At 46.6% G+C, this 24,507-nt stretch overlaps 1 protein-coding gene across 3 annotated transcripts in view; it reads left to right on the top strand.

The window, feature by feature from the left end:
* Nucleotides 1-23,795, top strand: part of Xylt1 (xylosyltransferase 1) — a 300,525-nt gene extending 276,730 nt beyond the window's left edge. For 2 of the 3 annotated variants that reach the window (XM_004855794.4, XM_087209179.1), the window contains 4 exons: nt 1-263; nt 6,557-6,752; nt 13,477-13,810; nt 17,419-23,795. In XM_004855794.4, the coding sequence (XP_004855851.2) occupies nt 1-263; nt 6,557-6,752; nt 13,477-13,810; nt 17,419-17,741 (1,116 nt within the window). In that variant the 3' untranslated portion in view covers nt 17,742-23,795. The remainder of the gene's footprint in view (nt 264-6,556; nt 6,753-13,476; nt 13,811-17,418) is intronic. The other variant, XM_087209178.1, reaches the window with a different exon arrangement.
* The last annotated feature ends 712 nt before the right edge of the window (nt 23,796-24,507 follow it).

The raw sequence follows: 24,507 nt of genomic DNA, 5'->3' as shown, positions 1-24,507 counted from the left end.
CAGACAGCCCGGCCCACCTTCTTTGCCCGCAAGTTTGAAGCCGTGGTGAATCAGGAGATCATCGGGCAGCTGGACTACTACCTGTATGGGAACTACCCGGCAGGCACCCCAGGCCTGCGCTCCTACTGGGAGAATGTGTATGAAGAGCTGGACGGGGTCCACAGCCTGAGCGATGTGGCGCTCACCCTGTACCACTCCTTTTCACGCCTGGGCCTGCGGAGGGCCGAGTCCTCCCTGCACACAGAGGGTGAGAATAGCTGCAGGTGAGTGGAGCTGCGGGCTGGAGCTGCAGGGACGGGGAGCCCCAGTACTGAGCAGGGTCTCCCCACCCCAGGGGCTGCAGTGTCAGGCTTCCTCCTTCCTCCCTATGCCCCCAAATCATCACTGCATCCCTCCCCGTGTGAGCGCCTATCTGTCTAAGCCATGACCGCCCTCTGTTCACTTGGAACCATCTGAGAAACCCAGCTCTACCCAGCACTCTGGTAGGCTGAGTCAGGAGGATCCTAAGTTTGAGCCTGGACCACTTAGGGACTTAGCAAGACCTTGTCTCAGAATAAAAACGGTCTGGGGGTGTAGCTCAGTGGAAAGGTCCTGGGTTTGATCCCCAGTACTGAGGAGGGAAGGAAAAAAAGAGAAAGCCAGCTTGAGTATTTTACCCAAGTGACAATCTTTCAGACTCATTGTTTATGCTGCATAAATGTGTTTGGGAAGGAAGCTTTATGTCACTGTATTATACAGCAACATAAGTCTTAAGCAGAAGGTAACCATGAAGAAATATAAAAGCAAGAAGAAAGAAATGTGTCCTTCTCATGATGGAAATTGTTAAATGTACACAAAATCGAGTAGTGGGAGCCAGTGTGCCCATCACCCCACCCAGGAGTTGCTAATTTCACCCAGTTCTTCCCATCCTCACCTACGCCCCAGCCCCACCCAGGTCAATGTGAGGCACAGCCAGACACCCTACTCTTTCAGCCACGAATATTTTAGTACATGTCTCTGAAAAACAAGGACTCCTTTTAAAGACATCAATGTAACATCTTTATCACACCTAAAAATATAAGCGAGTAAATTATTAAAAGGCAAAGCTATGATTTAAAATGTTCAGCCACCCCGGAGAATCCTGCCCGCTCCTGCTACTGGGCACCGCTTGATACTTCTGGAAAGAATGTTCTGGAATAGATGGAAACCAGAGAGAGGAGGAAAATAATTCTGCAAAATCCCCTCCTGCCCTCTCTTTCCCTCACCAGCCAACCCTTTTCTTTTGTGTTCCTTTTCTTCCCTTCTCCAGTGATTGGCACTGGGTTATTAGCATAATCACACGCTGCATCCTCTCTGCCCCTCAGGACTACACTCTTAGCCCCCGCCCCTTCCCCGTGTTGCTCTCAACTTCGCTGGAAATGATCCTTCTTAATGCTGCTCCTCTCCCATCAAGTGGAAATTCCTGTTTGCTTAATCCAGCCCTTTACTGTTGCGATCGTCAGTAATGTACCATTGTAAATAATGTTCTGATGAATATCTTTTTGCAGAAAGCCTTTTTTAAAAAAAAAAAATCTCTTTTCTGATTACTTCTTTAGGATAGCTCCCAGGAGTGCCTCTAATTACTCTTTCTCCTTCTTTTTCCTTCTCCTCCCACCTCTTCCTCTTAACAACATAGCAAAACTTTTCTTAATCTTTGAGCCTCAGTTTCTTGTTATTGTGACTTCCCTCATGTGTCCCTCTTTGTCCATTCTTCCCTCACGTCAAAGAGAGAAGAAAGAAAAGAACTGGACTAACCTTGCTCTTGTGAGGCAGGCAGTAGAACCACTAAGTTAAATCCCCAGCCCAGAACCAGACTCTTTCTGAAAACCCAGACAGGCTTCCCACCTGGTCCCTTGTGCAGAGCCCACAGAGTTCCTCTGAGGCTGCCACCACCTTCAGAACCTCCTCAGTTCCCAGCCTTCCCTGCAGGTTTAGATAGCTCAAAGACAGACAAGAGAGGGTTCAGGAGGCAGGACTTGCACTTTGAACTCCATTTACTCGCTAATGACCATGGGCCAGTCATGACCCTCTGGGACCCTCAGGTTTTGCATCTGTCCAATGAGAAGGGAGTTGAGGTTTAAAGGAGAAAACTATCCAAAACTACCTTAAGAGTTATGTAGCACTGTTATCCCCATTTTAACAGTGTTTGACACACTAAATATTCAGCATGCTTATGTCACTGCTGTTATCTTAATCATCATTATTTTTAAGCTGTCAAAATTGGTCCGCAGTGAGCCTATCATATGGGATAGTATCTGGGTATATGAGCCTCCCACTGAACTCATGGTGATTTTCTCTATTCACAGTCCCCATGGTCATCCCATAGCTAGCCTTTTCCTATCAGCAGGGCATCCAAGTGCTACTTCCTCTCTGCAGCCTTTCAAGGCACCCCCCAAGAGCTCACTCCCAACCTTGCCCAAGCTGAAGGGGTTCAGGAATTTCACCTCCAAACACCCTGCATGGGGCTGCAGGGCCTTAGGTCAAGGGTGCCCTGAGTGTCTTCCCCTGGCTGGTATGGGACAGAATCTAGATATTGGAATCACAGAATAGATCCCCAGTACACAGCTCTGGGCCCCATACTTAGAAGGTGGATGTGCTCCAAGAATAGTTTTAGTCACAAGCTTCCTAGAATATGCAAGATGAATGATCTTACAGCAAATTCCAAAAGACACCCCTGATTTATTTAAGGTTGTTGAAATTTTCTCCTGGTTCTTGTTTTGGATGAAGCGAGCCATCAAGTTGCCTCAGGTCTGGAATCCTTGGACTTCTATCTCATTTTTTATTGTGATGGAACCATTGTCCCTTGCTCTGGGTAAAGCCATGTATTTATGAATAGGAGGCTGCAAATAAATCAGGACAAAGGACCCTTATCCCCAAAGGCAAAAGAGAATGAATTGCTACCCATCGGGTATCTGGGAAATAGCAAGTGAAAACTGAGTCTCATTTTATCTGAGTATTTCGTACACATTGTACATTTCCGGTTGGTCACATAACCTTTCATAAAAATAATGCTTATTGATTTTTTTCTCATTATAAAGTAACATATGTGCATGGCAGGAATGCTTGAAATGGAAGAATCAAACCTAAGAGGACAAGAAAATAAAGCTCACTTAGGATCCGCTATCCAGGGATAAGGATGTTAGTATTTTATTCCAGACCTTCAAAGTCAGGTGCCTTCCAGGGCCAGGTAGCAGTCAGAGTGGCCCTGGCAGGGGACACAGACCACACTTCCCCAGAGCACCTGGGTCCTGATGCTATGACCTAATCAAATCTTTTGATTTTTCAGGAAAGATCAGAAATTCCAATTTTTATGTAAGTCTCTCAATTTTTTCAGTACCCATCTGATGTAAGTAACAAAAAAACTACCTTGGGTCAGATGAATGTATGTATCTGTGACATACTATAGATTATTGTTTTGCATCCTGATTATTTCTCTCTTCTTAGTAAAGTCACTGTTTTAATTACCTAAGTACTAAATGTAGTAATGATGAGGTTTAATTACTTCAATACCAAACACAGTCGCAATGAGGCACCAGAGGGCTTTGTGTTCAGTGTTGGGTTCCACTTCCCTAGATGTGGTTTAAAAGCACAAGGCTCTAGAGAAATCCTTCTAGATTTTTCACTCATTTAATGAGCACTGGTTGAGCATCCACCACGTGTCAGGCTCTGTGTGAGGCACTGGGCATTCGTTCAGCCATGACCCACGCAGACTGGGCCCTGAGCACAAGACCTTCACATTCTAGTGTGAAGACAGATGGTTCCTAACCAAGTAACCTGGAACAAAAGATCAGTAGGAAAAATGCTTTGCTGAGAATGAAAGTAAATCCACAGGCAGTGATGAGTGACTTCAGAGTCCGCAGTCAAGGAAAGTCTCTCAAGGTGGTACCACTGAGCATAAAGGATAAGACAGTGCCAGCCATGCACTTGTAAGAAAGAAGAGCATCCCCAGAAGAGAGAATACCATGTTCAAAGGCCCTGAGGCAGAAATGAACTTAGCATATTCAAGAATCCAAAGTGAGGTCCCTATGGCTAGAAGGTGGTGGCTTGGAGAAGAAGGAAACAAACTGAGGCTAGAGAAAAGGGCGAGGGAAGAAGTTTGGGCATTATTGGAAGCACTTATCACATTTCTCATGGCATGTGAGCAGGGGATGATGGGTGTGACCACTGTGAAAATAGGTTGTAGTAGACAGAAGTAAGAAGAGGACAAGTGAGGACACTCCAGTGAGGTGAAGAGTACAGCTCACTTGCACCAGGGTTCTGGCAGTGGGAAAGGAGGGTGGAGGGTGGAGCATGGATTCAAACGGAGACAGGATTTCACAGCAGAAAGTGAGGGAAGGCCAGCAGTCAAATGCACTGCGAGACCCCTGCTCATTGCTCATTTTCTTGACCTTGAGTAGCACTCAGTACGGTTGACCACCCCCTTCTAGAAACGCTTTCTTCTTTTGACTCCCATGGTACCAAGCACTCTGCTTTTCTCCTACCCACCCAATAGCACAGACTTGGACTTCTTATCAACAATGCTCCCCAACAACCATCTCCCAATCTGTGTTTGAGGCATTCACTCAAGATCAGCTGGGCAGTTTTCCTTGTCTAGGCTGGACTCACTGCTGCAGCCGTGGCCAGCTACAGGTCAGGTCAGGAGGGGAGCTCAGTTGCTCTTGGCTGGGACTTGTTGGCTGATCCCGGATGGCATTGGCTGGGACAACTGCAGTGGCTTGGCTGTTCACACTGTCTCATCTTCCAGCGTGCTAGCCCAGTTCCACTCCTGTGGTGGACAGAGGCCATAAGAGCAAGTGGACGTGGGCAGGTTTCTTGAGGCCTGGCTCAGAACTGGCATGCCACTCCTTCCACCTCTTGAAATTGCCCCTAGAAGTTTCAAGACATGGGAAAATAGACTGTCTCATCAGTGCAAGGAAATCTGCAAAGTTCCTTGAATACAGGAGACATGAGACATTGGGCACATCGATGCAGGTGACCACAGGGTCTACCATGACTCTATCTATGTTGTCTATTACTGTTGCCATGAGCCCCAGGTGGCTAAGTGTAAATTAACTAAAATTAAAAGTGCAATGCCTTCGGTTACATTAGCCAGATTTCAAGTGCTCAGTGGTTCCAAGTGGCTGGTATTGGGCATCACAGATATGTCATTTCCATCATCTTAGAAAGCTGTGAGGTAGCCCTGTCTAAAATTAGCTGCTTTGAGGTAGAGGCAGCAGGGTACCAGGCTTTCCACTCCTAGTGTCCACATCCTAGGTATGTTGGTAGGAGCCACGAGTGCCCAGCAGTCTGAAGCCAGTGCAGGTAGGCTTTTATTCACAGAGGCCCTAGAGGGATCCCAGTAGCAAGCCACTGATTTCAGGAGCTATGTCAACCCAGGAAGGCAGCTTCCCTAGCCATTATCATTGGACAGAAAGACTTAAAACTCCAGATCGGAAGCAAAGGAAAGGCTGCACTTAGCTGAGCAAAGGCAGTGATTTGCAGGTGCTGTTATTAAGGACTGGGAGCCCTGCTTAGTGCTGTGCTGTGTACACATTGCAGCAGGAGCAGCTTTTTATTTTGCAAGTTGGAAGAAAGAAGAGCTGAGCTCCTCCAGGGATCCACCTCCTCCTGCTCTGCTTCCTGCTCCCTCCCCTTCTCTGGGCATCTCTGCTTAGCTCCCTGACCTTCTGTCCAGCAGGCCTTTGTGGACCAAAGACATGATTTTTTTGCACAATAAGCTACCTAAGTATGGCAGCTTATGTGTTTGTGTGTGTATATATTCCAGATCCCACAATGATTTTTAAAGAATAGACACAGTGTTGGTGGTAAGAACAGTGACGGCACAAATCAGTATTTCTGACAGTTAGGCAGCAGACTTAGAGTCCCTAGGAGATTAAAGAAGAAACAATGTTTTTGCTCAAGGATGTTTAATGCAGCATTGTTTAGAATAGCAAAAAAGTATAAATCTTTAATCATTGGATGATAGGAAACTTTGTAAAATATGTATCAGATGACATGAAATGGCAATGAACTCACACACATACACAGTTTCATTTTTAGAAATTTTTCAAAGAAGTGTGGAAAAGCTCAGGAAATCCTATGCAGCAAAAGTAGAATATAGCCAGTATATACAGTACGATCCCAGCTATGTAATATTTATACAAATATATACATAGAAAATGAGAGTGCAGGGAAGTGCATCAGTAGACAGCTTTTGCAACACTATTACCACTCCCCAGTACCTAGCACCAGAGGACTCAATCAATAGCTGTGAACTGACATTATTTATGGGACGAGCTGTCAAAAGTAGTAATTTTATTTTCTTTATTGTGCTTTCCTGTAGTCAGCATGTTTTACATTTATATCTCACCAAAAATGTTACTCATAGTCATTGAGATCAAACATATGAACGGAGCAGCTTCCAGACTGATGCAAAAGAATGTGGTAAGCATTGCATAAACTGGCGGCTGTTTTAGAAGCAGGACTAGCACAATGTTGATGAGCCCGACTGTGATGCGGTCCATAGCAGGCTCTGACCTATGAGCTCCTGTGCTTTCAGGTACTACCCAATGGGCCACCCAGCATCTGTCCACCTCTACTTCCTTGCTGACCGCTTCCAGGGCTTTCTGATCAAGCATCATGCTACCAATCTGGCTGTGAGCAAACTCGAGACCCTGGAGACATGGGTGATGCCAAAGAAGGTCTTCAAGATTGCAAGTCCACCCAGTGACTTTGGGAGGCTTCAGTTTTCTGAGGTAAGAGGCCAGAACGTGCCCACATCGTCAGCTTCTGCAGCCACCTTACCAGGCTCTGTGCCAATCTGACACTTTTAGTTGGAGGAAGGGATTTATAAAGCCCTAAACATGAGCTCACTCTGGGCTTGGAGAAGACTTTCCAATTTGAACATTGGAACCAGTGGATACATGCATGGGTGTATACATGCATGGATGGATGGATGGATAGGTTATAGAAAGATGGATTGCAAATGGATAGATGGGTGGATAGATAATAGTAGATAAATGGATGCATGTGAGAACAACAGACCACAAGATACATGGAGGATGGATGGACAGATGAATGCATGGAATTAACAAGGGACAGACAGATGGACTGATGTGTGCCTGCAAAAATCCATAAAATGGAGTTTTCCCCTCCCCAGCTTTTAGTTATTTTTCTGGCTGGAGAGATGGATTTACCTAGCACCACCCATTAGCTTCAGCCCTGCCTCCAGGCCCAGTGTGCCCCACATATTCTGTCCTCTGCTTCTGCAGCTTTGTCCAGGACCACTCTCTTCCCTACTTACACACATTTCTTATGTCTTTGTCAAACACATCATACTTGTTCCTGCCTCACGCTTGGCATGTGCTGATGCCTACCTAGAATGCCTACCTAGAATGCTTTCCCCCAGGCTGTCACATAATTATCAGTTCTTTCATTCTTGGTCCTTCGGATCCAAATGCAAACGGTGCACCTTCTGAGAAGCCTTACCTGGGTCCCAGGGATGCTGCAACAGCTACATTATCTACCTGCCACTTCCCTATGAGTTTCTGTTTTAGTATTTACCACCTAAAATTATCCTGTTGATTTATCTGATCATTTATTTATTGTTCATAAAACAACTAGAGCTGCACCTCTCTTATTCACTGTTGTATTCTCAGCACATGTCATTTGCAGAAAAGCACATTTTTAGTTAATTTAATTAGTTTATCGGTACAATGTGTATCTGTACACAATCACTTTCGTCATACGGAATTTGTACCTACATGATAAATCTTGATTCTTATTTCTTTCCATTCCTCTCCATTCCTTCAACTCCTCTTCCCCTCTTTATTTACAAAATCTTTGTTTCCATTTTATCTTTCTTTTCTCATTTTTTTCTTTTCCCTTCCTTCCTTTCCCCTTCTCCCCTCCCTAGTGTCCCTTCTCATTTGAATATTTTCTTCCTATTTCATACTGTCTTATTATACATTTGTGTCTTTATTTACATTTTCAATTTCTCACACCACAGAAACAATATTTACACGTGTGTCTGATTTATTTCATTTAAGAGTATGGTCTCAAGGTGCATCCATTTAGCTAGAAATGTCTCAAGCTCATCCTTCTTTATGACAGAGTAGTACTACATTGTGTAAAAACATCACATCTTCTTTATATATTCATCACTTGATGGGCATTTGGGCTGTGTCCAAGCTTTAGCTATTACAAACTGTGTCACTATAAACATGGGTGCACATACATCGCTGTGGTATGGTGCTTTTCATTGTTTTGGGAAGATACCAAGAAGGGGAATAGCTGGGTCAAATGGAACCTCTCATCTTGGTTTTTTGAGGAATCTCCACACTGATTTCCACAGTGGTTGCACCAGTCTACACTCCCACCAACAGTGGAAAGGGTTCCTTTTTCCCCACAGCCCCACCAGCATTTGTTATTGGTTGATTTCTCTTTTTTGTTTGTTTTGGGTACTGGGGATTGAACTTGGGACCTTGTGCTTGGGAGGCAGGTGATGGAACCACTGAGCTAAATCCCTGGCCCAGTTGATTTCTTGAAAATAGCCATTCTTTCTGGAATGAGATGGAATCTCAGTGTTGTTTTAATTTGCATCTCTGGAATGACCGGTGATGTTGAACATTTTTTTAATATATTTATTTGCCATTTGTACTTTTTCACTTGAGAAGAATGTATTTATCTCAGATGACTATTTTTGGATTGGGTCTTTAAACTGGGAGGTTGATTTTTTTCAGTTCTTTATTTTTATTTATTTATTTTTTTGGTACCAGGGATCGAACTCGGGTCCTTGCACTTGCGGGGCAGGCAGCAGAACCACTGAGCTAAATCCCCGGCCCTTTCAGTTCTTTATATATTCTAGATATCAGTCTTTTGTCTGAGTAACAGCTGACAGAAATTTTTTCCCACTCTATCGGTTGTCTTTCACTCTGTTGGTGACTTTTTTGCTGTGCAAAAGCTTTTTAATAAGATGAAATCCCACTTGTTAACTCCTTGTGATATTTCCTTGCAATCAGAGTTTTGTTCATAGTCTTTGCCTTCACCTATGTCTTCAAGAGTTCTACCAATTCTGTCTTCCAGCAAATTTAGTTTTAATATTTAGATCTTTGATCCATTTTGATTTTAGTTTAGTGCATGGTGAGAGACGTGGCTCTAATTTTAATCTTCAGCATGTGGAAAGCCAGTTTTTCCAGTACCATTTATCAAAGAGGCTCTCTTTCTTCCAGGGAAGTTGTTTGGACCCTTTGTCAAAGATAGGGTGGCTGAGTGTGTTTGGAGTTGTTTATCTGTTCCACTGAGCCTCAGGTTTATTTTTTGGCCAGTACTATGCAGGTTTTGTCACAATAGCTCTGTAGTATAGTTTCAAGTCAGAGATTACGACGCCCCCTGTCTTGCCTTTGTTGCCCAGAATTGTTTTTGCTATTCTAGGTCTCTTTGGATTCCAAATGAATTTTAGGAAATTTTTTCTAGTTTTGTGAGGTATGCTATTGGTATTTTGATTGTGATTGCATTAAATCTGTATAACAATTTGGAGAGTATGGCCTTTTTTACTATGTTACTTCTTCCTACCCATGAGCAAAAGGATATCTTTTCATTTTCTGATACCCAATTTGATCTCCTTTTTCAGAGTTCTACAGTTTTCAATGTAAAGATCTTTTATTTCCTTTGTTAAATTGATCCCTGGGTATTCCATGTTTTTTTGATGCTATTGTGAAAGGCATGGTTTCCCTAATTTCTCTCTTTACAAATTTGTTATATGTGTACAGGAAGGCTATTGATTTTTGAGTGTTGACTTGGTATCCAGCTATGCTACTGAATTTAGTTATTAAATCTAGAAGTCTTTTTTTGGAATTTTTGGGTGTTCTATATATAGTATCATATCATCTGCAAATAATAATATTTTAACTTCTTCCTATCCTATCCTTCTTCCTTTTATTTCTTTCTCTTGTCTAATTGCTCTGGCTAATGTTTCCAGAACTACATTGAACAAGAGTGGTGACAGTGGACATCCTTGTCTTGTTCCTGATTTTAGAGTAAAAGCTTTTTGTCCATTAAATACGATGTTGGCTGTTGGTTTGTCATAGATGGCTTTATCAGATTGAGATAAAGACCATCTAATCCTATTTCCTGTAGGGATTTTTATCATGAATGCGTGTTGGACTTTGTCAAATGGAAAGCATATATTATTCGTAGATTCTGAATACAAATTTGAATGAATGAGTAAGTGCACTTAGGTGGCCATCCTGGAGGGAAGAGGGAATATGCTTGACCTTGGGGAGTACTACTTACAGGAAACTCCAGCTTCTGATTTCTGCCTTCCCTACATCAGTAAATAGCTAGAGAAATTATTAATCTCAGTGAATGGGGGGTTAGCAATGAAGAGTCTGATGTTAGAAAGTGCAGAAACTTGAGAGGCTGGGCTCTGGTAAGGGAGGAAGTCTTGCCTGCTTCTTTTCTCCTTACCAGTCCTTCTATAGCCACCTGTGGTCCTGCCTTGATGATTTGTTCCCCATTGTATAGGTCTCCATGTTATCAGGCATGGGCGAGAATTTCCTGCTAAGCCAACAGTTTCAATAAAGGCTCCAATGGATTGGCTGGGTTTGAGCTGCCATGGCAGCCCAATCCATAAATTACTGGTGTCAGGGGGTAATTAGACACTGCCCCAGTTGGATGCTGTGCTGGGGGCCGGAGCAGCCATTGAAGACATTAATGTCCCATTAAAGAGATGGATGTTGGGTGTCTGGGCTCTGCCTATTTATTAGCCTGCTGTTGGGTGAGTGGGTGCCTAACAGCAGTGACAGGCACTGGTGGCCACTCCATGGCTAGTGATTTGTGAGGGCTCCTACCGTGGCTCTAGTAACCTTGGTGAGAGAACCAGCAAGATCACTGGCAGAAATAACGGCAGGAGATGCAGAAAGCCCTAAGCCTGGCTGTTGGATTTTTTTTTTCCTAGTCTTACTCATTTTTACCAGAAAAGGTAAAGAATAGAACAAGCCTGAAGGGGGGGCTTCAGGGCCACTTTGCTGGCTGTCGGGAGTCTTCTCAGGCTCAGCACTCTCCCTGGACCTTTGCACGGCAGGTGGCCAGGGCTGTGGAGCAGCCCAGGGAGACCTCTCCGGCCCCTGGGGACCCAGACAGATGAGGGAGGCCCCTATTGTCAGGGGAAAGCCAGCCAAGAACAGCAGATAAATGACTAAAAACAGATCCGCTGATGATGGGGGTTACAAGGAAAATGAAGCTCCATTCATTTGATTGCTGAAGACCTGGGAGGTTAATGGAAACTACCTCAGAGAGGATGATTACTCTGAAAGCCTTTCCTGAGGACATCAATTTAGAGTTGAAACCAGTAGAGGAGCCATCATCTATGGGGAAACCTGGAACATTCCAAAGAGAAAGCATGTACAAAGGCCCTGAGGCTCCTTGGAGTACTCAAAGAACAGCAAGAGCAGGGTGGCCAGAACATAGAGGGTAAGAGGTGGGCATTAGGTCTCTAGAGGAGACAGGATCTTGCAAGCCTTAGAAAGACATTCAGATTGTCTTCATGTGCAGTGGGAGGCTTGGGTAGGTTGGGACCTAGGAACCAGTATGTTAGATTTGAAATTGAACACGTATTTAAATTCAAACAATTGATCATTTTGCAGTGACTGTCCGTGGACCTCCATGCTGAGGCCCAGAGGAAGATCTCAGAGGTCACAGAGCGTGTGAGAGTAGCAGAGCTCTGTCTCAGGCTAACCTCCACCTTCACATGCTGGAGGCAACTGACTTTCTCCTTATACTCTTCAGTTTAGAAACCAGACACTGTTTTTTTTGTCCATGGCTTCACTGCTGTCCTTCCCCTGTGTTCTTGGTTACAAGTTCAGATTCCAGAGAGCTGCTCATCTCTGTTTCTCTACATCTGTACAGGGAGGATAGCAGCAAGGGTCTCTCCTCGGAGCTGGAATAGGAAATGGAACCACACACTTTGTGTTATGCCTGGTGCCTACTCAGCCCTGCTTAGTTGTCAACGTGGAGCAACATAGTAACTCAAGGGGAGGACAAGGCAAGAGGGAAGCAGCTCCTGTCTCCAGTGCACTCTTCCATCTTCCCCAGGTGGACATGCATGCCCACCACACCTCCACCCTGAGCACACACCCACTGGAGAGGCAGACCTTGCCCTGCCCTATCTGTACCTGTGTGCCTGCGCTCTGTGCTTCAGTGTTTCAGGTTGATCCTTCCATAACAGAGCGCCATTTTTTCCTCAAATTAGAGGACCTCTCATTTGATTTGATTTGATTTGATTTGATTTGATTTGATTTGATTTGATTTGATTTGAAATAGCCACAGAATTCAGTGTTGGGGATGTACATAGTTCTTGCTTTCATCAAGTCATTCACTCATTCCTTGGATAGACATTGCTTGAGCACCTACTGTATGCTGAGCCCAGTAATAGGGACCATGAAAGAGTGGAAGGCCAAGGAGGGAAAGCTCCATTCACACAGGGCTGATGTCATAATGGGAGGAGGGGGCGGCTTAGCAGGCAAATAAAACAGCAGGACTGACAGAGAGTGAGGGAAGGGCCATTCTTGATTTGGGGATCAGAGAATTCTGAGGAGGTGCCAGAAATAAGGGTGTGACGGGGGATATTGCAGCAGGAGAGACAGAGCAGGAAGCTAGGTTGAGAGTGTCCTGAGGGGCTGAAACTGCTGCCATGTGGGGTGCAGGATGGGGAGGACAGACACAGAGGGGCAGGCACAGCCTCGGAGCCATCTATTGTGGGGCTAGCGCTGAGCTGAGTGTGCTGGGGCTGGTGAGATGCCATGCGAGCACTTTCTGACTTCCAGCAGAGCACACTGCAGGCAGCAAAGTGGAGGATGGAAGCCGAGAGCAGACTCCTGGGAGTCAAAGCCACACAACCACCCACTGGCTGGTCACAAGACATCTCCCAGCCCTAGGCCTGGCTCCGAGTGCACTGGGGAAGCCCACGCTGGCTCTTCCCAGGAGAACCACTGAAACTCCAGTTTCTAATGGGGTTGCACGAACGGTGGGCCTCCTCTCTTGTTCAGACCCAGTATAGTTGATGGAGGTGTGTGATTTGGAAAACTGAGGGTCTAAGCAGAAACCAGCGGCATCTGCATAGTATCTGTTTCAAGGCAAAGGGTGTATTTCTTAGAAAGGCCTGCAAGCTGGTAGTCACTCATTTGTGTATTCCGTGCGTAGTTTTGAGTTGTTGGTTTGTGTGCAAATACATACCATGTAGGGATGCAGGAAACCCAGGGTTCAGTGAAAGGACCACAGGCTATGTCTCCCCAGATGGGGTTCAAACCCCAGGCCTTTTTGCTTATAGCTGTGCCACCATAAGAAGGTGACAGTGGGAGCATCAGTCTCCTCGTCTGTGAGATGGCTCTGTGAAGGCTTGCAAGCAAGGTCCTCAGCTCTTTGGAGGACCAGCACCCCAGAACACACCCGGCAGCCTCAGGACTGACTCTCCCGTTTCAGGTTGGCACAGACTGGGATGCCAAGGAGCGGCTCTTCCGCAACTTCGGTGGTCTCCTGGGGCCCATGGATGAGCCGGTGGGAATGCAGAAATGGGGCAAAGGACCCAACGTGACTGTGACTGTCATCTGGGTGGACCCTGTCAATGTCATCGCAGCCACCTACGACATCCTGATTGAGTCCACTGCTGAGTTCACCCACTACAAGCCCCCTTTGAACTCGCCCTTGAGGCCTGGGGTCTGGACAGTGAAGATCCTCCACCACTGGGTGCCTGTTGCCGAGACCAAATTCCTCATCGCACCTTTGACCTTCTCAAACAGGCAGCCCATCAAAGCAGGTGAGCATTCTTAATGTCTCTGCAGGGGAAAGCCCACCCACCCTCGGGGCCCGAGAAGTCCTCAGCCTCCGAAGGCAGCCTGCCCTGAAGTGGGCCATGAGGCTGCTTTGCAGGGGAGTGGCCCTGCTCTCTGCACTTCTCCTGCTTGTTCACCCTGGAGAACCGTCTAACTTCCCACCGGCACACTGGCGTGACATCATCTGCCTACGTAGTAGCTACCTTTTCACTAGGTACTCCCCCACTGGACTTCCAGAAGGCCCTGATCATATTTGAGGCAAGATGGGAAATAACACAAGGCAGACACTGAGTTTCAGCAAGTCTTGCTTACTGGTTAGAAAATAAGCATTAACAGGAATTCTGCTCACCCTGAGGAAAAAGAGAAACTATGTACTAGTAGAAGTTACCTGCTTTTGAAAAGTACTCATATTCAGAATATGTAAAGAAGTCTCATAAATCAGTGGTAGGCAAACTACAAACCACAAGCCAAACACAATGCACTGCTAGTTTTTGTACATAAACCTTCCTTGGAACACAGCCATGCCCATTCATCTACCTGGTGTCTGTTTCTACTTTGGGGCCACAGTGGCAGAGTTGAATAATTGTGAAAGAGACAGTATGGCTTACACAAGAAAAACTTTATCTGGCCCTTTACAAAAAGAAAAGATTGCCAATTCCTGGTATAAAAAAGAGAGAAAAAGAAATAACATGAATGGCCCCACACACATAAAAATTGACTACCCTCATCAATAATGAGAGAAGAACAAATTAAAAGCAAAGGAGGTTCTACTTCGTACCTGCCATGTTGGGAAATAAGTGTACAAAACTTGGGCCGTATTCTGTATTAGTGAGGATTAGGACTAATGGACAACCACCCAGTTCTACTGGAGGATAAACAGATCAAACAAGTTTAGAGGACGTGCTAGTCAGTACCTCCTTATAAAGTTGAACATACACACCCCCCACACAGAAGTTCCACCCCAGGTCCAGTCCCTAGAGTCTGGCACAGGAATGATCCTAGCAGAATTGCCCATGATACCCCAAACCAGAGACAATGACAATGTCCCATATGTGGAAGGACAGTGTGTAGTCTCTTTGTACAGTAGAGTCCTAAGCAGCATTGACATCAGCAAAACACAGCCACAGATATGACCTGCAAAGAGTCTCTGAAACTTGCTGTTGAGGAAAAAATATCACAGAATGAATCATAATTAGGGTGCATTTATTTGAAGTTCAAAAGCAGGAAAAACCACCAATAGATTATCTCACCATCCATGTGTGGAGAGATAACTGGGAGGGGAGGAAGGGAATGATGAACACAGACTTCAGGCCAGTGGTCTTCAGGGGACATGAAGGACAGGGAGTGGCAAAGCAGGCTCCTGACATTTCTTCCCCACTCAAAGGATTTACTCTTATATTTCTGTGTCTCCTTCTCCACCTTACTTTATCAAGGGAATGACCTTCTCCCTGCTAAAATCCTACTTCCAGGAAGCAACCACTGCCAATAATTTGGTGTACGTCCCTCTAGATTTTTTTCAATGCTTTTAAAATAAAAACATAATACATGGCAAGTCACAGGAACATCACTGCTTTTTACAATGAAATACAGTAAGACATTTTGTACTAAAACTTGCTTATGGTGCTCTCTGAGGCAGTGTCTAGAAACTGCCAGCTGCATGGAATTCCACTGGGTTAAGGAGCCCCAACCTGCCTGTCCGCCTGCTGGTGAGCACATTTTTTCTGTTCTCGCGGATGGTATTACTACAGAGAATGCTGCAAGAAGATTCTTGAACATGAAATTGTATGTGCCTGTGTAGGTGCTGCCATAAAATAGACCCCTAGTAACAAGATTTCTGGATATTAGTACAATCATCCTTTGTTTTCTCCAGGAAATGTGTTCCCGGACCCCCCATAGATACCAAAATCCACTTTTGTTCAAGTCCTTTGTAGAAAACAGCATAATATTTGCATATAACCTCTCCACATCCTCGAGTTACTTTAAATCATCTCTACCTAATACAATGTAAATGCTAGGTGAGCAGTTGTTACACTGTACTGTTTAGGGGATAATGACAAGGAAAAGCAACGTGTGTAAATATTTTTGGTCCACAGTTGGGTGAATCTGCGACTCTACCGCCCTTGGCTATGGAGGGCTGGCCCTATTTGGAATTGCTTGTAGAACAAGGCACAGCCTTGGAAGAGAGAAACACATTATAGTCCCTGTTAGCTAGGGAGAGCTCTGGGCCACCCATTCTGCCAATGGCACAAGGAGAGAAGGCCATAGATGTCCTACAGAGGGGAATCTCGACCTGAACCCTGGCAGCTTCCACTAAGGCTCTGTGCTGAGCAAGTCTAAAGACAGAAAACTCAGGTTTTCTTGAGATGGAAGCCTGATTCTTTACTCCCTTATCAAGCAGGCAAAAGACAGCTATTCTGATAGTGGCCAGGCCGGAGCCCCACCCACTCGAGGCCCTCAGGTGCCCCCTTCATCAGGGGCAACTCCGACCCACCCTCAGGGCTCTTAAACCAGATGTGGAGGACAGGGACGGAGAAGGCAGGCAGCCTCCTCATGGCTTCAGATGCACCCATAGGACAGCAAGCAGAGCAGTCCTGCATCCACCCCCACTCCAGGAAAGGAGCCTGGGGCCATGCACTGGGTCCTGATTTTCCCAGCGTTTCCTCCCACCTTTCCAGGGAAGGCGAAGCTCTTCCCACCTGTGCCCAGGAAGACCCGGGGGCCCTTCTGGCCCACTGGGAGCAGCCCCCCCACCTTGTCGGTAATTGTATTTGTTAATGCTGTTCCAATGACAGGGAACATGAAGGTGGGAGTAATGCAATTTGTAAAATGATTCATCATGAGTAATTTGCTATTGACGCGTCCCTGGTAATCTCAAGAACTCTGATGAGGTGGAATTGAGGAAAATTTAATTACAGAGGCAAGCATCATGAGCTGATACTGTAGCAGCATTTCCCACATTAACCTCATTTTTTAGGAGTTTTTTTGCAGCAACCACGATATTTGGTTCCCAGCCTTTGAAAGTTTGTTAGCTGCTCCTTTTGAAGGTCCTGCCTTTTGTCAGTCTGATCGGCCCTCCCCGCCTGCCATCCTCTGCAGAGTGCAAGTGGAGAGAGGCTCTCCAGCGAGACTGACTTCTTTGGCCATCACTGTAACATAAACTCTCATTTTGGTTCACTCCGCTACCTTGAGTGGAGCCTGCTGTGTACCTTAATAGGCATTTCATATATCTGTGTCCACTCAATAGATCAACAAATGTCTTGCAAATAATAAATGTCTAATAAGGGTGGGTTGAATGAATGTCTTGCAAAGTGGAGCTTAAGAGTAACTATTGAATGAGTGTCTAGACCATTGCAGAGGCTCCATAAATAGGTGTTGAATGAGTAGAGGAAGCACCATGCCCTGAACAAGGTGAGTTCCATCCTGGCAGGCTGTTTCTTCACCTATAAAATAGGATGGCTCAAAGCACTGCCCTAAGAGACATGTGTGAATTAAAAGAGGTGATACACAGTGCCCAGTGCAGCACCAGGTACAAAGTACGTAGGTGCCCAGGGAGCGGCTCTTCTAAACACATCACCATTCTCTCTGCTTTCAGAGGAGGCATTGAGGCTGCACAATGGGCCCCTCCGCAGTGCCTACATGGAGCAGAGTTTCCAGAGCCTGAATCCAGTCCTCAGCCTGCCCATAGTCCCTGCCCAGGTGGAGCAGGCTCGGAGGAACGCGGCCTCCACAGGCCCAGCACTGGAGAGCTGGCTGGACTCGCTAGTGGGCAGGATGTGGACCGCTATGGACGTCTGTGCCACGGGACCTACTGCCTGCCCAGTCATGCAGGCCTGCAGCCAGACAGCCTGGAGCTCCTTCAGCCCTGACCCCAAGTCAGAGCTGGGGGCGGTCAAGCCTGATGGCCGGCTCAGGTAGCACTGGCCACACATGGGCCACAGCACACTCTCAACAGGAAAGCAGCCAGAGGGGCCCGAATCCTGGCCCCCCGCTCTGGGTGAACCTCCTGGCCAGAGAACAACGGGGCAGGGGGGTTGGAGGCCAGAGTGGAGCAGCCTGCATCGGGCAAGCTGGCTTCCAGGGTGGGGGTGGCTCAGTGCCAGCACCACGGTGGTCTCCCTCCCTCTGGGTGGCCCCCAATTCCTGCAGGTCCCCGTCTTCCCCTTCAGTGATCTGTACCTCTCCCCCCACGCCACCCCAACACAAGTGATTTTCAAATCTTTTTATGAGCAGCAGAACTTTGTTTACTCAGCTCAGTAGTAGGTAGAAGTTCAAGGTGAAGGTAAAATCCAGGCTGCTGTGTTGAAGCTGAGAGGTGCAAGATTCCCTCTCAAGTTCAGCTGGCTGGAGGTCCCTTGGCCAAGGGCATCTCCTCAGGTCCTGCTCCTAAACCCAAGGGCTCTGCACAACCCAGTGAGACAAGCACTGCCCAGACTGAAGGTACGAGCTCCAGCTGCCCTTCTGCTTCTCTCCCTGCTCCTGTGGCTGGGAACCCACTCTGAAACAACAGGCCACCGAAGGTCACAGGCGAGGGCCTCTGTTGGGAATGTGGCATGTTTGGGAGGATTCCAGCTCCTCTCCTGTTGAGCTATTCTTTGTGATATCTAGAAGAGCAAGAAAGCCATTTGGCCAAGGTCTACTCGGGCATGTGGCTGCCATCTGTCCGTGGGTCCAGGCCACCCTCCCTGCAGGCTGTTATGTGTGGCAGTAGAAATGGGGTTATCTCGTGAGCATGAGCCTCATGTCTCCAAGCGATTCATGGCCTGCAAGACTGAGACCGTGACCTCTTTGGTCCCTGGGATTGGGGATCATGGCCATGGACCCCACAAGAGATGGGTGGGAGGAAGACTCCTGAGCTGGACAGCACAGGTGTGCCCGTCACCTGCCAGAGCCCTTCTGTGCTGAGGTCAGGCTCCAAAGCTTTGGTGGGTCGCACATTTGGTGCTGTTGGCAGTGACCAAACCCATGGACCAGACTTCTCACATTCAGAAAAAAGCATTTCAGATTTGGTTCTCAATTTCACACCCTTCCTTTCCCAGGGTGCCCACGGGCCCATCTGGACGTGCAACATAAAAATGGTTGAGTTTCAAAAGTGTTCCTAAAGGATGTTTTAAATTTTAAAATATATATATTATTCAAATTGCTTGAGTTACCAGAGAACGGAATGTTTTTGTTGCCACATGCCCCGGGCGGGCCACCCCTACTCGTCTGGGGCACCATCCCGGTGGCCCCCTTCCCTGACCTCCACATTCTCTGAAAGACAGGGTTCCCTGGGGAAAGTCACGCCCGTCCCTCCCTCCCGAGTGAGCCAGTCCTTGGCCTTTCCCCAGTGCAGGTGTGAGGGTGCTACGGTCCAGCTCAGTGGCCCGCCTGCTGTGCTGCCCTCTCCTGCCCAGCAAAGCCAGATGCCCCATTGGCAATGGAGGACATAGAGAAGGGATACCAGATATTTATTATTTAATATGTTTTAGTCAATGACTAAGGTGTAGGTGCTGTTTTTGCAGCTTGTCGTTTATGTTCTCTTACTAACTAAAGCTGCCTTTATTCACAAAAGGCTCCCTTCCTCCCTGTTCTCAGCCCTAGTCTGTCTGTCCCTCTCTCTCTAGCTCTAATTCTGACTCTGTCTCTGGATGTCACCCTACATCCTCCTTGTTCTCAGAGGAAAGCAGGGGTGTTGGACACCAGGAGAAAGCTTCAGCTGGCCTCATCTACCAGCGTGAAGTGGGTGCCTTTGGGACCTCTGGAGCCTCACTTTCCTGACGCAGGGTGTCATCCCCACCCTCCCATTCCAGTGCGAGAATGCTGGAATTCCTGACCATCCCTGCCCGCCCGGGCACAGGGAGGTGATGGCTGAGGCCTTGGGGAGGAGACAGTGTGCTGCCTGACGAGAGCTGCCTGGAGCTGCTGGGTCCGGGGGGGACTCCCTGTGGCCAGCCTGACCATGAGCCTTGAGAGGACTGTGATAGAGGGGAACAGGCTCCTTCCAAGGGGAAGAGGGTCCTGGGACCCAGCCAGGGAAGCCTAGGAGACAGCCGTCATCGACAGTGGATTCGACAGTGAATACTGACCTCAGAGTGGCTTCCCTAGAAAGTCCAAAGCCCACGGGATCCTGAGTGGTTTTCCAAGCTGTGGAGACCCCAGGCCAGTGCCACATCCTCTTTCTTCTGAAGCCTCTGCCTCTGGCCAGGGTTCACCTGAGGCTGTTGGGGTCCAGGAGGCTTCCCCTTTTCCTTTCTTGCCCAGCATTTAGGGCCCTGTGTTTTCTGCAGTGTTATTTTCAGTGGCTTCAGGAGCTGGGCCCTGACAGGTCCCTGTATAAAATGCGAGCTGCAGACTCCGAGGCGAGGCCCCTCCTGACCCACTGACATCTTTGACTTCTTTTCCCATCCTAGAACAAGTCCAGAAGTGGCAGAGATGGCTTAGTCTGGGACCACCCTCCTCCCCCAAGGCTTCCCTCCTCACTCGTGGTGACTAATTCTGGGAGCTGGGAAGTCACATCAGTGTTCCTTGTCTCCTCTGTTTTGGGACCAGAGAATAATTTTGCAGATGTTGCATTTGATAAGAAAAGAAGATCCCAAACAACACCCAGCATGATCTGAGAAAAAGAGATGTTTCCCAGGGAAAACAGTGTTAGCGCTTTTATTTTTAATACCTGCCTAATGATTTATTAGTTGGAGGCCACAGGCCAGGCATCCTTGAGCTGTGGCTGCCTGGGGAATTCCTATCTCTGGGAGCCATGCTCTTTGGGAACCCTGCTACCATCTGTGGAGGCTGGAAGCGATGAGCTTGGCCACTAATTGGGTCCCTAGAGTCTCAGAAGGCTAAAAGGGGAGAGTTGGGTCTCAGCTTACTGGGAGAAGGAAGTATTCGCAGAGGGTGGTTGCATGCATCTTTCTCACTCACCCAGTGACATTTGGGCAGAAAAGAAGCTCAGAAGGTGGCCAGGATTTCCAAATCCCACTTCCCAAATCATGTGCAAAGCAGCAAGTCCCCAAAGAGGAAGTGAGAAATTTCTCAAGGGCCCCCTTGCTTTGAGTTAGAGCATGCTCCTTCCTTGCATTGGAAAAAGTCTTTCTAGTTGAATCAAGAGTCTTTCTGGCTTTATTTCATTGATAGTTTTACTTTTAAACTTCATGTGGAGTTTGGAGAGGTTAAGAAAGGCTGCACAACCCCTACCCCAGAAGGTTGATTTATCACTACTCTAGGAAGATATACAAGGAGGATATTGGCTGGGACTGATCTCTGCCAGAAAGGTACAGAATAGACAAGAGCAGTAGCTTTCAGGTGTGGGGCATGAGGAAGGACCCTTTTTACAACCAAGTTCACTGAGGATTTGGGACACCAGCTCCCTGGCAGCATTTCAAAGGTGGGAAGTACACTGGACACTGCTATCAGCACGCTCAGCTTTGAGCATGTAAAGACTTGCCTGATCAGAGGGCCACTCAAAGGCAGGAGTCCTGAGTGCTTAATGAGGTCCAGGACACAAACCAAAGAGTGGAGCTATTGGTGCAGGACAAAGGGAGTGGTGGGGACTGTGGTCTGACTGGCATGTGCAGGACCCATCTAGAAAGAGCAGCTGCTACTTAGCGCCAGCCTGTCGTCGGGTGTAAGGATACAAGCTCATTGTGGTGGCATTTTTCCAATTTGGTAAGGGAAGCCAGAAATCCATGTTTTAACAGAAAATATGACCTTTCGGTGTTAGATATTTTTTTAACAGGGTGAGAAAAAAAATCTCATAGTTCCACTTACACATGCCCAGCAAACTCTGCTCTGGAGAGATGGCTTCAAATGAGGTGAGGTCTTGCCCAGTGAAAGAGGGAAAGAGCCAGCACAGTGAAGAGCAAAAGAATAACTCCTGTTGAATTTTGAAGAGAATAGGATTTCTGACTGGCTATTTCCTTCCCACACAGGAGGGCAGGCCTGTTAGCTCTCTTGGTCCCAAGATGGTGTGTGCTGGAGGGAAGAATCTGGAGGCCTGGGATGTCCCCGCTTAGAGATCCAGAAGTCCTCACTTCCAGGACTCCAACAGGGCAGGCAGAAATGACAATGACAGGGTCCAGGAGGAGGGGATGGGGAGTGACACCGCAGAGCTCTCTCCAGATCCCAAGTCTTGGCAACCAATCTGCCACATCTGGAAGCTTCTTCCAAAAAGTGGAGCTGTGCTTGCTCACAGGAAGTTCTTTTGCTTCTGCCTCAGTTGCCTGACTTTGTCCATGGGTCAACCACAGATGCTAGCTACCTCACTGTGTCTGCTGAGAAGTTTACCTGGGGGAAGTGAAGGTGTCCATGTCTGCTGGAGCTAAATGTACAATCTATGCAAACTCTCTCTCCTCTCTCCTTCGCTCTCTCCCTCTTTCTCCTCTCCTCTTTCTCCCCCCACCTCTCTCTCTAACTTAGAAGTTTTATTTTTTTTACCTTGCAAACAAGATACTGTACAGGATCCTCTTAAGACTGAGGAGGGCTTTCATGTGCCACCCGTGTCTACCCCTCATGTTGTCTTTGGTTCGGCTCCTGCCAAGCCCTGCGCAGGGAGACAGCAGCCTCTCCTCTCCCCGCTCGGCTGGGGGTGCTCCCGACTGCCTCTGCCTGCAGGCACACCAGGACACGGGCTCCGCACCTTGCGCCGTTCCCCGTTCCCCACGCTGCCTCCTCTCCCCGCTTCCCTTCAACTTGCTTCTCCTACCCACCCCCACCCCAAAAAGCCTTAGGTTTCTCCTTTTTGAAATGTGGCCTTAAAGTTACTTCGGAAAGCTGACTGTCCTCTTCCTCTGATCTTCACCGCTATCCAAAAGAAAGAGCATCTTGACGCTTTTTGTGGTGCCCTCCTGAGTCAGGGGCTGCCAATATGTAGTTTGCAGATGTGATAGAAATTGCTTAAAAATGTCATCTTTAAGAAAATGCTCTTCTGTTTTTCCTCTGGGCAAAATGGAGGCTTGAGAGCTCACAAAAACCTTAGCAGACTCCTGAAGCACTCTCTTCGAGAGCATTACCACCGCGAGGGGCTGGCGGGGTCACCAGCAGGGAGTTCACCATCTTGGCTTTCCAAACCCCGCCTGCCCCCAAGGCCGGGTGACTTCGTGTACTTCATCAAGGGTGAGAAGTGAGGAGAATTTCTTAGTTTATCTCTTCGTCCTTCCTGCCTGGAAAGTGATAGCATTAAATATCCCCAGCGGATGGGTCGCATTCTCAAAAGGATTGTCCCTCCCTGCCTTCAGAATCCATCCTTGATCCTCCATCATTCTCGTACTGATGGAGGCCAAAGACAACCCTCGGGTTTTCACAGGAAATTCACTAGAATTGAGCGCAATCTTCTTTATAGTCTTTTTGTCTTTTTAAAAAATATTATGTTGTCAATACCATTTGTTTTAGAGGCCTCATGATAAATTATTACTGTCTCCCTCTTTGTTTTCAAAGACATGCAGTGATATAGTTTTTAAAAATAACTATTTTGTTATAGATCATAATATGCATAAAACTGTACAGAAATATTTTGTAATGTATTGATTTTAAAAAAGAGAATCTGTAAATAAGGTTTTAAAAAAAGAGAGAGAGAAAGTTCACATGGCACACACTGAAAGATGTAGATATTTTGCTATTTATTTAAAGGAGTATTTTAAGAGAGATTGAACTATCTGAAATTGACCAATAATCAAAGTTCTAATCATCTGAGCTCTTTTCCTTAAGATAGAATGTGATTCTCAGAAACAATTGCATTCCCTGCCCATTTTTGCACCCTTCCTGTCTTCAGTTAGCAGAAAAACAACAACAACAACAACAAAATTGTGCCTTAGCTGTATTTTTTTGTCTAGGGGAGTTTGTTTCTGTCTGACAAAGCAAAATTTTTTCGCAGAAAAATGGATGTATTAAATACTGTATCATACCAAAAACACTGCAGGTGTATATATATGCTTTCTGTCATACTGTGTTTTCAGATGCAGACTTTTAAAATTAAAAAAAAATGTCTTTATGGAACATTGTTGTATGGCTTCTTGTTAAGCAGTATTGTGTATCTTCACACAATCTCCTATTGTCTTCCGTCAGTCATCTACCTTGTGACAGGCTTGATGACTATATGGTTTATGTCCTAGCTGAGCTGCTCTTGGCAGTGGATACCAGCTGGACAAGTGCTGAGATCCCAGGCCTAAACTGGGCCTTTCCTGGGGAAACCTGGTCACATGGACATACGCCCTCAAAAGAGCTACTTCCCTCTGCATTACTGCATCACACTCCTAGAAGTTTCTCTCCTGCCTGCAGCAAAAGTACATGACTTTAAATCCTTATTTGTAGGGAGGATAGCAAGGAGGGACTGCCTTCCAAAGTACCACAGTTGTGTTGTTTTGTTTGAGCAGTACTGGCAATTGAATCCAGGGTCTTCACAGCAAACTACATCCCTAGCCCATCTTTTATTTTTGAGACAAAGTCTAACTAAGTCAATGAGTTGCCCAAGCTGGGCTCAAGTAGCATAGTTTATTAATAATTATTTCACTGCTATTTAGCAAACCTATTTCCTTTTTACCACGTAGCTTATCTATAGTTTCTAGGCTGCCTTGCTCTTACATACGACCATGTGACTCAACTCCCGCCAAAGAGATACAGGTGGAAGGATATAGGACATCTATAACCTTGGCCCATAAAAACTTCCAACTGACTAGAGCGTCTTTCAATCTTTCTCAACTTGGCAATT

Source organism: Heterocephalus glaber, unplaced genomic scaffold (assembly GCF_053883595.1).
Source record: "Heterocephalus glaber isolate CG9 unplaced genomic scaffold, H.glaber_assembly_v1.0 deba00000943, whole genome shotgun sequence".
Classification (NCBI taxonomy): Eukaryota; Metazoa; Chordata; class Mammalia; order Rodentia; family Bathyergidae; genus Heterocephalus; species Heterocephalus glaber.
Note: the sequence above shows the minus strand (reverse complement) of the source record. Positions and strands in the feature narration are given on the sequence as shown.